Raw genomic sequence first — 15,281 nt, forward strand, 5'->3', positions numbered from 1 at the left:
AAACGTTTTCGTAGTATCTACATTTTTTTTTGACAGGATATTTAGGTTTACTTCTGTATTTTTTATATTGAATCCAATCTGAAATAAAAATGTTCCTCATATGTTTTTTCAACTGCTCTTTTTCCACATGTTTTTTCAAACGACAGAGATTGTTGCTGACAGCATTCCACCACAGAGGATAATCCTTATTAGATAAGATTTTATTTGTTGTATGTTTAATAATGATTTCTGAAATTTTAGTAGCAACAGTTTCGATCGTCGGTTTTGTAAATGTTTTAAAGATTTTCTTAACGATTGGATTCCAATGCATAGTTTTAAAGTATTTAATTGCAGCATTGAGTTTCTACCGTGAAACGACTACAGGCCTATGATCATTCTGAAATTTAATTATGTAAAGGTCCCTTTTTAAAACAACACTAAGGCTATTTTGGGAAGGACCTTGTCATTTTGAACCGCGGTCAGATGACGAGGACGGCACCAGAGCTGGCATCCCTTCCCCAAACTTCCACACCACACCAGCGGGAGGACATGATCACTCTCAAAGTTACAGTCAAAAACAGAACATCGAACTCTTCGTGAAGGCGAGTAGAGCACAAGATGAGATTGAATATGTTATAGTGTTTACGATTCGAGTAGGTGCGGGAATATGTATAGTGTTTACGATTCGAATTTTATACTCATCAACATATAATGATACGCTGATTAGTATAAAATTAGAACTATGCAGCTGTCCAACAAAATCATCCCTATAAGTAGAGTGATGGTTTTCGCCTTATGAAGGGTGATGGAGTTTGAAATCACCAAGTTGGTGAGTTTATACCGTTTAGGAAAGTTTTGATCAAATCGCGAGAAGAATAAATATTTATTACTGTGGAAATTTGGCTTATTTGGGTTTCTACGGCAAAGATTTCAACATCCGAGTCATTTTCTTTTCTAAAAATAACTCGTTGTCGAAGTCATCACCTGGTCTATTTCGGTGAGTTGTGATTTTTTTTTTTTTTTTTTTTTTTTTTTTGTGGAATCTATTTTCTTTTAAGTATGTTTCTTGAAAGACTCAAAAAGAGGTTGTGGAAAATGGAGGTTGGTTGAACCAAATTTTTTTTATTTTTAATGTAGCCTCTGCAAAAAGAACATTTTGGGGAAAAAATGAATTTGAGAAAAATTTATGCGTTGAAAAATTGTGACCAAAAGCGATAAGCGATGAAACAAATGAAAATGGCGACAAAAAAAAAAAAAAAATGAGCTGAAAACCCCAAAGTTTATGGGTTGAAGAGGGGGGAAAAATAAAGAAAGTAAAACCCACAAGACAACCTAAGAAAGAAAGACTTAGTTAAATGGCATAGTCTCCACATATTATTAAAACCAGCTTCCCTTTGCATTTCAGTGTTAGACATATGATTCAAATTTCGAAGAATTTTCTTTTTATGTGCAGGTTAGGTGCTACAATCAAGACCTTTCACATATTCTTTATATACATTCAATAGATTTCGGTAACATATATGAGTTTATGCTGTTTGTTTTTTTAGAATTTTTCATTGTTTGGAGAAAGAATTAAAATTTCGAATTTAGAGCGTCCCGCAGATCTGTAGCTATTGGCACAATTTCAACAGTATAGGATCATTGCCATTGATCCGTTTCTCTGGCCCGTGACAAGGTCCAAGATATGTCACATTACAAAGGTAACTGATATTGATTTTACCACAGGTTCGGGTAGGATGTGCAAAAGAATATCATTTACTACAACGGTTGACGATCTATGAATTGTTGGATGCCCTGGTATATAAACCAAAATTTAATGGAGTCGGGCAGAGTTGTTCCAAGGACAATGATTAAAACTGGTGAAATATCGTTTGTTGAGTTCTGCTTCAAGAATCTACGCATTTCAATAACGATGAGTTTTTTTGTTGTTTTTTTCTGCAGCGAGATTCTCCAGAGGGTATTTGTAGGCCTTGTCAAATAAAAAAAGAAAAGGTTTTTATTTCGTATGACATCAGTCACAATATTTTTGTCTATGAATTTTGTTAATGATAAAAATTGGGCAGTACATATCAATCATTTGTCAAGAAGATTATTTTGCTTCCGAGTATATTTCGTATTGTTTATCGAGTCATGCCTATTAATGATATTTTTGATTAAATCTCGAATGAGAAATGGGTTTAACAGAGGTAATTTCTGGGTTTTATCTGCATTCGAGAGAATGACATTTATTTCTTGATACCGATTTGGTCAAAGAGGCATCACATGTTTATTGGTCGCTTTTGATATTTCTGAAGTACTTGTTATTTTGAACAGTATTCATATTCATTTGATTATTTCTGCTCACGGTCACTACATTGTCTAGAGGTGATAAAGTAAATTCCGAATGCGTTTTGCCAGACAGGCAATCCCCTCAAAAACCACAAAAATGAAATGACAAATAACCTTACTTGTCCAGAACAAAATAAAAGGAAAAACTGCTAATAATACTTAAGAGAATCGTCACCGAACTCCAATTCTCCAGGCTAGATTCTTAAAATTCCTGGTTTTCTTCTTTTTTTCATATTTAAACTGTCATTATGTCATTTTATAGCAAGATGTTCCTTACAGATATTATACAAGTACAAATACGTTCATATATAGTGTTACCTCATGCTAAATTTCGGTTACACGAAAGAAATGGTATTGTCCCGTATGTGGCACTTTCCCCAGACATCACAATGGCCGCCAACCAGTAGTATTATTGCCAAATTTGGCGAGTTAGTGCTTAAAAAAATGTTTGGCAATAATGTTATATTTTCCAAAAGAAGTTTCCAATATTAAAATATTTGCAAATGACGAAAAGGACCACAATCATTTAAAACAAATCACAGCTTTTATTTCACTTTTTGAATTTACAGTTGAAAATATCATTTAACAGTATTGCATAGATTCAATAATATTGCATAGATATAATTTCGGACGCAATGAAAAAAACAGTATGTTTTCTTCAGCGCCGAATGAACACAGTGAACTCGCTGGAAATATCCCTTGGCACTTATAATACTTTTGATTTATAAGGATTAGCACTTTAGTTCTAGTATGATACACAAAAACAAGACACGAATGCTCTTTCAAACACATGTAATATTTGAGCGCGATTGCAACATCATTTTGCTTTCGGGTTCACTAGAGCTGACATTTAATACGGTACTCCACCCCAACACCGTGCACGAAGCACATCGTTGGCGTACACAGAACTAGCTCCGTTGCATAGCAATTTTTTTTTTCATAATGCACTGGTTTTGGTTATTTATTTATTTTGGTTAGACTGATAAAGTTGTGGTTCTTCAGAAAGTTCGCAAAAGGAATTTTCGTCATTTTTAGGACTTATACTTTATTTTAGATTTAGCGAAGGTTAACAGATTATTAAATGAAGTTTGGTGACCAAACCATCTTTTTTATATATAATTTTATTTTTTATTGCGTTTTGCGCCAGTAGCAAATCCTAGAAATATACATATTGAACATGGCCCCTCATTGTATAATTGAGTCCATCTAATCGAATTGTAATTATTTCTATTTTTGAATAGCAAAGTCAATATGTTTTCACAGTTAATATTAAATTTTAACTGGTTCTATCAAGACTCGTTAATAGTCCCTCTCCCCTCCACTCCATCTCTTATATTTAGTTTAAAAGTCAAGGCATAATTTTTTCAGCATCTTTTAGGTAAAATAGGATTTCTGAAACTGCAAGCTGGAATACAAATAGGATCCACCAACTAAAAATATGACTAACTTTTTCGAATATATTTAGGTTAAAGTTTTCAATATTAATTACAAAATTGCACAACCTACAAAATGGGGCAAAAAAAAAAAAAAAATTATCCTAGAGAAAGGTGTTACTTTGTATTTCTTTCTCCATTATTTTTATACGCTTAATAATTTGATCTTTTACTTATTTTATTCTTCCAGAGGCTATGAGAATATCATCATATTTGTAAAGATAGAATTTTATAATCGATATTTATCTTATTGCGCTAATTTTGAAATTGTATGTAACAGTATGTTCCGGATGATAATACACTATTTTAATATTTTCAAAGCTTAATTGACAGTTAATCATTAAATTAAATTAAATTAAATGCTGATTTCGCGCGAGTGTAATTGCCTGGTAATGAATCTGGGAAAACTAGATTTCAATATTCCGTAATTAAAATTTCTAAATTAAAAAAGAAAACAATTAAAAGAAATTTACTTTTAAATATACAAATAAAAGCGTGTTTTAAAAAATTTCTACTAAATTTATATAATTCTAGCCATTTTGAATGAATGCCTAAATATTTATTATTTCATAAGAATTTGTGCTGCAGTTCGGTTCAGTTTATTTTTATTTTGGCAACAACTCAACAAACAAAACTAACAAAAGAGAAAATAAACTTCTTAAAGATATACATTATTTTGCATCCGAAAGAACACTGCAAGCAAATGAATCGTTTCGGGTTTGCGAGAGCAGTATCCATTGGGGTTGGATGAATGTATTATTTAAAATTAAAATATTTTACAATTTCTTAATCAACCCATTCGAATCACCCTTTTCGATAACTAGACTTCGTCAAACTGAGGTACAGTTGAACACTTTTAACTCATCAAATACGGATGCAGAAATCTGAGTGACACCCAGCATCAACGAAACAAAAGAAAATTGCACAATAAATACACAGAAAAACGGTATACTATATTTCTCTTCAAAGAGAGTTTAGTTTAATTATATTAATGCCCTGTTTTAAAGCAACACTAAGGCTATTTGGGGAGAGGCCTCGTAATTCTGAACTACATTCAGATGACGAAGACGACACCTGAGCTGGTATTCCCCTCTCCAAACTTACCAACACAGCAGCGGAAAAACATCTGCACCCGATGGATTCAGCGTGCACCAGATCCGCTCACACAGTTCTTTGGTGGAATTGGGTCTCGAACAAAGAACCCTCCGGAATCCAAGGCAGAGACCTTATCGCTCAACCATAAATTCCCTTTCCAGAGAAAGGGGGAAAAAAAAAACCGTTCTGCCTTCCTCCTATTGCATATATGCAGAAAAAGAGCTGCATATTTTTTTATACATTCGTTTAAAGAGAAACGGGATGTCGCAGTTCCAAGAATGGTCTTTTGAAATTTTTCTACTGCGATACATTTGTTTTCGATATCTAAAGTATGATGAAAAGAAAACAGCAATTAAAAATAAATAAAATATTAATTAAACTCCTTATTCTATAAAATATTTCTAGCAAATCAACCCTAACGTATATTTCTTTCATCTCACATTTCACGATTTGTTTGTAATAATAAGGGATGAGAGCAATAAAATCGAGAAAATCTGTCTTGAATTTAAATTTTCAATGCAAATCAATTAATAATTATTTATTGAAAAATATTTTTTCTATTAATAATTATTCATTTCCATTACCGAATAACTCATTTTCAAAGCTAATTAAGAAGAGCAAAATTTTAGTTGGAATATCATAAGCTAAAGCATTTCCTCCATTACTCTATAATTTCGTCAAAAAAAAAAAAAAAAAAAAAAAAAGGTTCGCTACTTTCTGTAGAACGAAGACAAGAAATAATATACCGCATATAAGAAAGTAAACTGGAAGCCTGCAGAAATCAGTCAAACAGCATTTTAGTTCAGCTACGAAAGGATAATATCATGAAATGCCGCCAAAAGACAAAAACAAGAGTGTTTGAAGGGAATTAAATATGTAGAGAAGGTAGCGGGATTTCCATTCTTTCCCTGCATAAAAATGGAAGGCCTTCAAGGATGTCTTTGAGGTCAACGTAGGCATCGAAAAAGTCATCACAGTACATATCAGCAGTTGAACTGAATGATTCTTGCCGATTAGATCCTATCCTCCCTTTTTTTGAAAAATTAAAAGCTTACTTTTGAAATGGAAGTGATCCTATTGACTCGGTGTACTACCGTGATCAAAAAGTATCCGTAATTCTTCATTTAAAATGCAACGTCAGCAGATGTCGCCAACACACTTTTATCAAACATTTTTACTGCTTTAAATATCCGGCAACAGGCAGGAATTCATTTCCTTTTATCGTCTGAAAATAAATTTGTTTTCATTGATACACATCTTAAATGTGTCGATTTTCTTAACTTCTGAACATAACTGAGTAAAAAATAGGCATCATATATTTGTGCAAAACAATTCGTATAGAAAAATATTTGAAATGACGCGAAAAACCTCAAAAGGCAACAATTTATCATAAGCAAGAGTATTTGAAGGGAATAAAATCTATATAAAGCAGGTTCCCTGCATAAAAAATGAAGGCATTTCTAAGGCTGCTCTCACTATTTTTAAGGCAATTCGGAATATCAAGATTGGATGTACTGTCAACAATTGATTTAACATGCTTGTTACAAAATATCTGGCAACAGACAGGAATTCATTTCATTTTGTCGTTCGAAATTAACTTTTTTACAAAAATAAGATACGAATGTCGATTTTCGTAAATAGTGAACATAATTCAGAGAAGAATATGCTTACAAATTTGTTTGTGTAGAACAATTCTTACGATAAAAATATTTGAAACGTTGCAAAGAGTCTTTAAAAACAACCGTTTTTACCAAGAACAACAGTGTTTGAAAGGAATAAAGAAGGTAGCAGGATTTCCCTGTATAAAAATGGAAGGCATTTCTAAGGCTGCTCTATTTTTAAGGCAATTCGGAATATCATGATTTGATATATATTAGTAACAAGTTTGTTACAAAATAGGTGGACACGAAATTCCTATCCAGAATTACAATGACATTTCGAGAGGGGCAAAAATGAATGCTTTTTTATACTCTTTAAGCATTGTATTTAACTTTTCTTCAATATTTTCTAATTCTGAATTTTTCTCTTTTGATTAGCGGCGAATACTGCTTGATGGATAAGCAGCACATTTAATATCATTTGTCAACTCATTTTTCACAACTTTTTTCTAATTCTTCAACTGCACTTTGTAAGCATCTTTTCTTATTTTTTTAAAGTTCATTTAACCCTTTCTAGGGCCGTGGGAAGTATGCTTCCCACCAAATTTATCAATCTTTGTCTGAAATTATGTAGGTTGACATAAGTTCTGATACATTTTTTTAGAAAGACAGAAACTTAGATGCTACAGTTCTTTATCTCACACAAAATGATGTGTCTTAATTTGTTACTTAATTATTAATGAACCAAATTAATTAATTAATCACATTAAATTTATCTAATCAGCTAAATGAATCCCTTTCCTTATTCTAATTTCAAGCCTAAAAATATTTTAACATAATATGACTAGAAAAAATGGCCCTTTAAAGGGTTAAATAACAAAAGAAAAAAAAAGTATTCCTTTTTTTGTTTGTGTGTGTTGAATTTCATTTCCTTTCGATATTTTTTAATCTTCAAGATAAGCTAAATATTTTTGTCTTGCTTCTGCTATAAACGATTTTAATGTCTTCGTGATTTCGAACAATCAATTATATTTCATTCAGCTAAATTATATTTCTTTCAATGCAAGAATTTAATGCAACAGTCTGCCCGTGAGTAAATATTAAGTGTGTATTATTTTCCACAATTTGCTAAAGATTTTACCTTTTCTTAAATACTCATACAAAAAAATTGTCTTCACTGTTTCTAATGGATCTTATCTCAGAAAATTTGACGAATTTGATTTTACTATTTAGAAAAATATTAAACTTAATCAAGTATAAAATTAAGGCCTCAGAATAGAAAAATGACTTTTATCTTTTAGACCCTTGAAACAAAAATTATGGCCTTTATAAAAGCTTCTAAAAGGATTTTGACATTTAGAGCCCGTGGCAGCCCTGTCGTAGATGAATCACACCACCGCCTTCGTCTAATCACCAAATTGATCTGGTCAAAAAATCACCGTTTAACAATTAGAAGCATTATAGAATGAGTTTCTATGTGGAAAAGACGAAAACAATAAAAACTGTGGGGAGAAAACTCATGAGCTTTTCCCCACGCTAATGAGTCTTTTACCATTACTATCGAGTGTTTTTGACACACACACACACACACAAAATCAAATACGGCTTTACAAACTCCGTATTGACCTGCTATGACACCATGAAATTTTTTCTTATTTCTAAAGTTGAAACTGTTTCTTCGTGGTCACCATTTTGTATCCATTAATCCGATAAAAGAAAATTCGTTACGAACTCTGAAGGGATTGCACAAAAACCGCTTTAAGGCACGTTTTAAAGTTTGAAGAAACCTTTGACGGAAATGCATTCATGTCAGAGGAGATAACTTTGAAGGAGATGCAATAAATTTTGACGAATAAATGGATCATTTTTTGTGATATTATTCCGAATACTTTTTGAGGCATACTTTTTGATCACAGTAGTATTTTCTACAAAAGTATCAATAAAAAATATCAGCGGCATCTGCATTGATTTCAAATCGATTTAAGCAAGCACTCCTTAGGACCTGTACGATTCAAAAACAAACAAAAATAAAAGATTAAAAAAAACAATAAACCCCAGATAAACAAAAGAAAATAATAAGCAAAAACAAAATAAATAATCTAGTGATCCATTAGCCTTGTTTGTACCAATAAATTTGAAAAAGAAAAAACTGCTATAACTAAAATAGTTGTCTCATTTACGAAATGAGCGATTCTGAGAAAATACTGCTGAACTTGCAAAGGAGAAATCGATATTTCTCTTATCAGTAAAATAGAAATTCGTGAGGGAACTACGAATTTAATCTGTATTTCAAGAAGTAGGACACTTCAAATGAAATTATTTTAAATATTGAATCACGTTCCTGCATAGCATCAGCAAATTTTCTCTGATCGATTAAAATGTTTTGCTATTGAAGACCCAATATAAATTCATTATATTCGAATAAAAAAAATGTAAAAATACGAAGAAGAAACGCGAATTTTTAAGCTCAACATAGCAGCAAATATTAATTTTAAATGCTTACCGCTTTTAATAAATGATTCAAAGATTAAAAAAAAAAGTAAATAAATTTACTCAATAAACTGATAATAATTATTTTTTAAAACTTATTAAAATTATTATTTTCAGAATTATTAAGTAAAGAAAAATTGTAATAAATAAGCAGTACGTAGCATTTTGAATGCAGCAACCAAATAGTAAAAATTCAAATGACATCCTACTCATTTAAAATTTTAAAGAAGTAGTGCGATAATTTATTACATTTTTAAATGAATGCATTGTTTTATATTATATATAAATAAACCCAGCCGATGCGTTAAGGATGTATACAATTACAGACAAACAATTCAGAAATAAAAAATATATTAATAAATTTGATTTCAATTTTTAATTTCGAATGAGCCAATACTCATTTTAATCATAGATGATATTAATAGAAAATCAAGGAATCGCAGAAAAAAAAATAGAATTACTGACGAATTCGAATGACCACTGTGTCCTAATGGCTAGTAAAGATGAAAATATTCCGGAATGCAAACGAAATTTCCGGACATCTATGCACTAGCATTAAAGATGAATGTGTTGGCGCTCTGAGAGCTAAATAGTTTGACCTACAGGTACCAAATGAGGCACATATATACCTTGGAGGTTGGAAATACGCAACTTGGAAAGATTCTTTGCAAATTTTAATTCATTAAAAATGAAGCCGAATGTATGGATTCTTGCGATACATTCCGAAAATATTATCGTACCAATGTAAATTCTATAGTGTTGCAAAATTTTAAAAATTGCCTTTTTGATGATATTCATTTAATAATCTGCATTTGAATTTTTGCATTTAAAAAAAAATTTTTTTTCGCTTGATTTCCAACAGATTCCCTAAAGTTTAAACTGCTTTCATCGTTCCAGTCACTATCTGATTGCAATGTGATTTTTTTTTTCCATTATTGAAAGCCAAAGAACAAGATTTCTATTTAATATCTGTGTAGTTTACGAGACGTATAAAAAATGAAACTACAATATCACGAAATTTAGAAGACTGATGAACTGGATATTGATGCTTTTAACAGCGCCACGATGTCGAAGGATTTATCTACATGAGAAAGGTTCACGTGCACAATAAAGAGAGCGTACGGAAGAGACGAAGTAACACGGTTTGAATGTGGCGGAGTCATGGATATTGAGTTGTAAAAAACAATTTATCTGAAACGAGTCCATATTCTGAGCGAACTAGTGGATCGCTTGAGGCGACTCATTTTTAAATAAAAGAAAAGTGCTAAAAGGATGCATTCCTTTAGAGAATAGGAAACGCCCCTTTCGAAGTACAGTCAGATAATTTGCTTTATTGGAAGACTCGAACGTCATGTTCAGGAACACCCATAAAAATAAATCAAAGCATGCCATCCTGAATCAAAGAATAATTCTGAAAGTGAAAGTAACATTTTTCATGTGTACCTGAAATGAATTATTTCTAGATTTTAAAGTGACTTTAAAATAAATTAAAATGTGTCATTTGATGCCGTTTAGGAACGTATGCCTCTTAGAAAAACACTCATATGCTCAAAAAACACCACTCAATAAATAAATAAATAAATCCCATCATTTTTCAATACTCTTTGATACCAGATGGAACCCGAAACCACAAAAGTGAAAGAAATTCAATGTTAGGTTCACGACTGTAAGAGATAAATGACATTCATTAGAATCCGACAATAAGCAAGTGAAACGAACACAAAAATACAAAACAAGAAAAAAACTAAAAATGATTGCTATTTCTAGAAAATCCTGAGTTGAAGAAGTTGCACAACTTTTAAGATTCTACTCTCGTTCTCTCCTTCAAACTATTCCACAACTAAAAAAACAAAAGGGAAACACCATGCAACACTGGCCACATTCCGAAAAGTGGGGCCATTCCATAAATAACGTATTTCTTTTATATCGTATATGTAATAGAATACAGCCTCCTATTTATATCTTTTATTCGAAAAACTTCATCGAAATGAGAATAAACAAAATTCATTTTCAATTTAAAATATATTCCTCATTTTCTATTGTAACAGTTAAAATCGAATTCCACCCAATCTGCACGACAAGCGACATAAATGTATGGCATTCTTTTTTAACTTACTTTCTCATTCCATTGAGTCCTTTCTCACTTCTAGTTTCTGTAACTGGAGAAATCACATTATTCATGAAATGACCGCAATAGCATTTCCATCAGGAACGGATGTTATCAATAAAGTAATTTGTAATTCATTTTTTCCAGAAAAGGTTGGAATTCGGATAAATTATCCCAAAATTATTACTTTGAGTTTTTAAAACTTAAATTTCAATTATTAAATTAATTTCATGAATGACTGCAATCCATAAATAATCGCATGTGCTGAGTGAGGTTTAATGAACCAGCAATTTCGAACTGAAATGCTAACGAGTTGCTGTAGATACTAATACCACGAACATTTTTTTTTTAATTGAAAAGAATATTAAAGCGAAAAGAATGATTTCCAAAGTCAAACATTTCAGAGTTAACATAATAGCGCAACCAAGTAATAATAAAATAAAACAGTTTTTTTTTAAAAATTATTTTGAACATTACCAAAACTTTCATATTTTTTGTCAGATGTTTTACAGCCCTAAAATATGACACATGGATTTTTTTTTCTTTCGGAATACTGAAGATCAGCTTTGAATAAAAAAATAATGAGCATTTTCACTCCAAAAGTATAAATTTTTAACATTAAAAGTATGATTTTCTGTTGAAAATGACGGTTTGTAAGATATAGAAAAAGAATGAAAGCGAGAATGAGCAATCTTTTTTTTTTTTTTTTTCTAATTACTCACTTATGTCAACAGTGAAGCTATGAGAACTTATTTCAGTTCAAAGTTGTGTGTCAATTAAAACTCACCAATATTTCACTACAATAATTAAAAAAGCTCATAACTCCATGTAGGGAACTTCTCATAAATGGAGAGATTAAATGAAAATGAAACATGATCTATCATTCGTTGAAATCGAGCAATAAACAAGTTACTGAAACGTAAAATTACAAAATAGGACAAATAATCAAGAAATGATTTCCATTTCCATAAAATCCTGAGTTAAAAAAAAAAAAATGCAACTTTTGAGATTTTATCCTCCTTTCTTCTCTTCACACTACGAAAATAGTTTCCTTGCTACAATTAAAAGGAGATATACTGCTATCTACATCTGGAAATACATGTTGCATAGTAGTTAGGAAGGCATTTTAACAACAGCGTAACTTGCATAGTCTTCATTCATTTGACTTCTTTCGGCGACAAATTGAATTCGATAGAATCACCCGAAAGTAATTATTTTTGTTATTGCTGAATGAGTCAGAGGCACATTTTAATTTAAACTCAAATGCACTAGATTAAATTCTTCACATTCAAACACAATTAAAAAACACCTTGTAACCACAATAAGCAAAACAGGCGAGGCGTTTAAATTCCTCAAATTTCCACATAATAGTTTGTTCATTAATGCATTAAAACTGCAGACTTAATGAGGAAAAAAGTTCAGTAAAGAACTTCAATTGGGAACAGAATGTCAGTAATGTAACGGGGGTCGAACACCTTTTTCGCCCTTAATGCTACGATAAGGATAAATGGCATGACATTATTTCATCATAATTGCGTTTTAAAACTGATATAAATGCACCGATGTTTAGTCTCTATGCTACCCCTCCTGCCGACGTCCACTGTCGCCACATCACTGGAGAGTTCCAGGCTGATCAAGACCGCAACTGATGATATAAGTGCAGCCACGCTTCATTCATTCAATAACTTCCTATGTACACGAATATTTTGTTCAACATCGATTACTCCTCATCTAAACCGACAGCAGGTGAAAAAGGGAGACAAAAACAAGCAACTTTTACAATTAAAAATAGACCTATAACACACACAGAACACCAAAACTTTTAAACTGATAACCGCATGGAAGAACTTAACACGTTCGCAGAAGTGCATTCATTTTCCTTATGATGTAGATGACGCAAGACGAAAATATAAATGCTATAACATTCAGATTTGAAAGCCATTTTATCATATAACTACATCTAACTAGTTGTAACTTTTTAAAAAATTATGCGTTATATAGTTTATAGTAATAGCAAACCGATTCATTAAATATTTTCGTCTTTTCTTTGCCTATTACATTAGATGGATCAAACCATCTAACTGCATCCAGTAGACTTAATAAATCGATTGCATCAAAAATTCATCAAATTATTCATCACCCGCGAACGTGTTAATCGCTTTTTGATTACACTGAGTAAGACTAGATTACAATTCTTATGATCGAAGGCAACCACTTGCAGTGGCAGGAATTCCCAGATGCGCGCGCTATAACAGTCCACTATAACTCGCAAAGAAGCCGCACAAGGTATCCCACACTTTATAGAAATCGGAAACAAATTCATATCTTATAAATGAATTAACCCCCTCCCCCTAAAACAGTGCACCGACAAACAATCTGTGTCGACGTGTCGTGAGCATCATTGCTGACATATGTAGCACGTCATTGGCGATTGTGTGACAAAAAACTCTCGACGTGCGTGACACGTCTTTCCACCGCAAGTGGTTAAAATCTACGTCTAAACAAAACTTCGGAAGAATTGTCTACAGACTAAGACAGTTCATCAGTTGACCTACGATTCTGTACTATTCACAAACTCTCCGTTATGAGTCCTCTTGTGCTTCGTGAGATTCGAACGGAAGGCGAATACTTTCTCGCAGACGTCACATTTGAACGATCCTTTACCGCTGCGATGGTTATTGCAATGCTGCTCAAAGTGGTCTTTGCTGTTGTACCTCTTCCCGCACTCCTCGCAGGTGAACTTCTTTTTCCTCTTGTGGCGAATGGCGTGGTTCCGAAGATCGATGGCAGCGGAGAACTTGCTGGGGCACACGGAGCAGAGGTAGGGAAGATCGCCAGCGTGGGTGGCAATGTGAATTTTCAGAGTCTTGTTGGTCTTGAATTTTGACTCGCAGTAGGGGCACTTGAAACCATCGTTTTCCTCATGAGTCTTCAAGTGCATCACCAGTTTCCGCTTTCCGTAGAACTTTTTGCCGCACTTCTCACACGAGAAAAGAACCTTTTTGTGCTTTGCTTTGTGTTCTTGCAGGAGCGTTGCGCTAGCGAACGCCTTGCCGCAAATGTCGCATTCCAGACTATTCGTCGTCAAGTTGTCCTCGGCTCCCTCCGGGTCACTGTGGCTTTCATACGGCTTTTCTGGATCGCTCACCACCTGCTGCTCAATGTGTCCGGCGCTGAAATAGAAAGTGGACGTGCCCGAAGAATCCTGCACCTCTCTTCTGGATAACCGAAGAGGAATGGACACCAGAATACCGGCGCAAGTTCCATCACCCAAGTTTTCTGGACTCACTTTAATGACTGGATCAGAAGGAATTTCGTCCAGATTCTCGTACTCTCTGGTCTCGGTGGTGAGGCGCAGACGACTCTTCTTCAGATTCACCAAACCAGGCGTGGAATTGCATTTGGAAGCGATAGTGCTGTCCAGATCAGAGTTGGGAGGGAGTATCTTTTCTTTGCAAAAAGTAGTTTCGTACACGACGAAATTTGTCGAGTTCTGATCGCCGGAACAGTTGATGTCTGTTCGGACCGGCGTGTCGATATCTTTGGCGACGAGCAAGTGGGAAATGCTTTCGTCCTGACAACACGTGGGCACGATCCGGCTTACAAGTCTCAGCATAGACATGCTCGTGCACACTTTTCATAGTATGCGACCTTGGAAGAATCGGCAGTGTTCTAAATGCAAGAGAGAAAGAGGATTTTCAGTTATTTTCGAAAATTAGAAAAAGAAAAGAAAAACATTTACGAGTATTCGAAATTTAACAGTGGCATCCATATTATTATAAACGAAATAACACAGGCACTAGCTTTAAACATTTATAGCACTTCAACTTAATTCCAGCTATGTGAAAGTTGTAGAATGCCTGAAACAGTAATTAGTTCTATCGATGGTTCGAATGAAGTTCTTTCGCTTTAAGAATCTCTGGTCAGAAATTCTTGACCGATTTATTTTTTACTTGCTTGCTGAAATTGACGATTGACCTATCCGGATTTAAGCCCCTGTGGTTATGATTTAATTCCAAGAAAGGAAACATCCATTTGTGACATTCACTATTGAATTGATTCAGATTCGTATATACATAAACCGCTCTCCATCAACAAAACTGGCACTGTTCCAAGAATTCTAAGACTTTCATATCACTGGAAACAAGTTGGACACAGCATTGATGACTACATTAAAAGACTATAAACATTCAGCGCTAGTACCTCCATTAATTCAGCTGTAATTATATGGATGCCAATTAACTTTCCAAC

The 15,281-nt window shown here is 33.2% G+C and overlaps 1 protein-coding gene across 1 annotated transcript in view; it reads right to left on the reverse strand.

The window, feature by feature from the left end:
- Positions 1-9,288: 9,288 nt before the first annotated feature.
- Positions 9,289-15,281, reverse strand: part of LOC129975649 (zinc finger protein 155-like) — a 32,746-nt gene continuing 26,753 nt past the window's right edge. Inside the window, exon 2 of the mRNA XM_056088749.1 lies at positions 9,289-14,702. Coding sequence (XP_055944724.1) covers positions 13,582-14,652 — 1,071 coding nt within the window. The 5' untranslated portion in view covers positions 14,653-14,702 and the 3' untranslated portion in view covers positions 9,289-13,581. The remainder of the gene's footprint in view (positions 14,703-15,281) is intronic.

The sequence above is a fragment of the Argiope bruennichi genome, chromosome 7 (assembly GCF_947563725.1).
Source record: "Argiope bruennichi chromosome 7, qqArgBrue1.1, whole genome shotgun sequence".
NCBI lineage: Eukaryota > Metazoa > Arthropoda > Arachnida > Araneae > Araneidae > Argiope > Argiope bruennichi.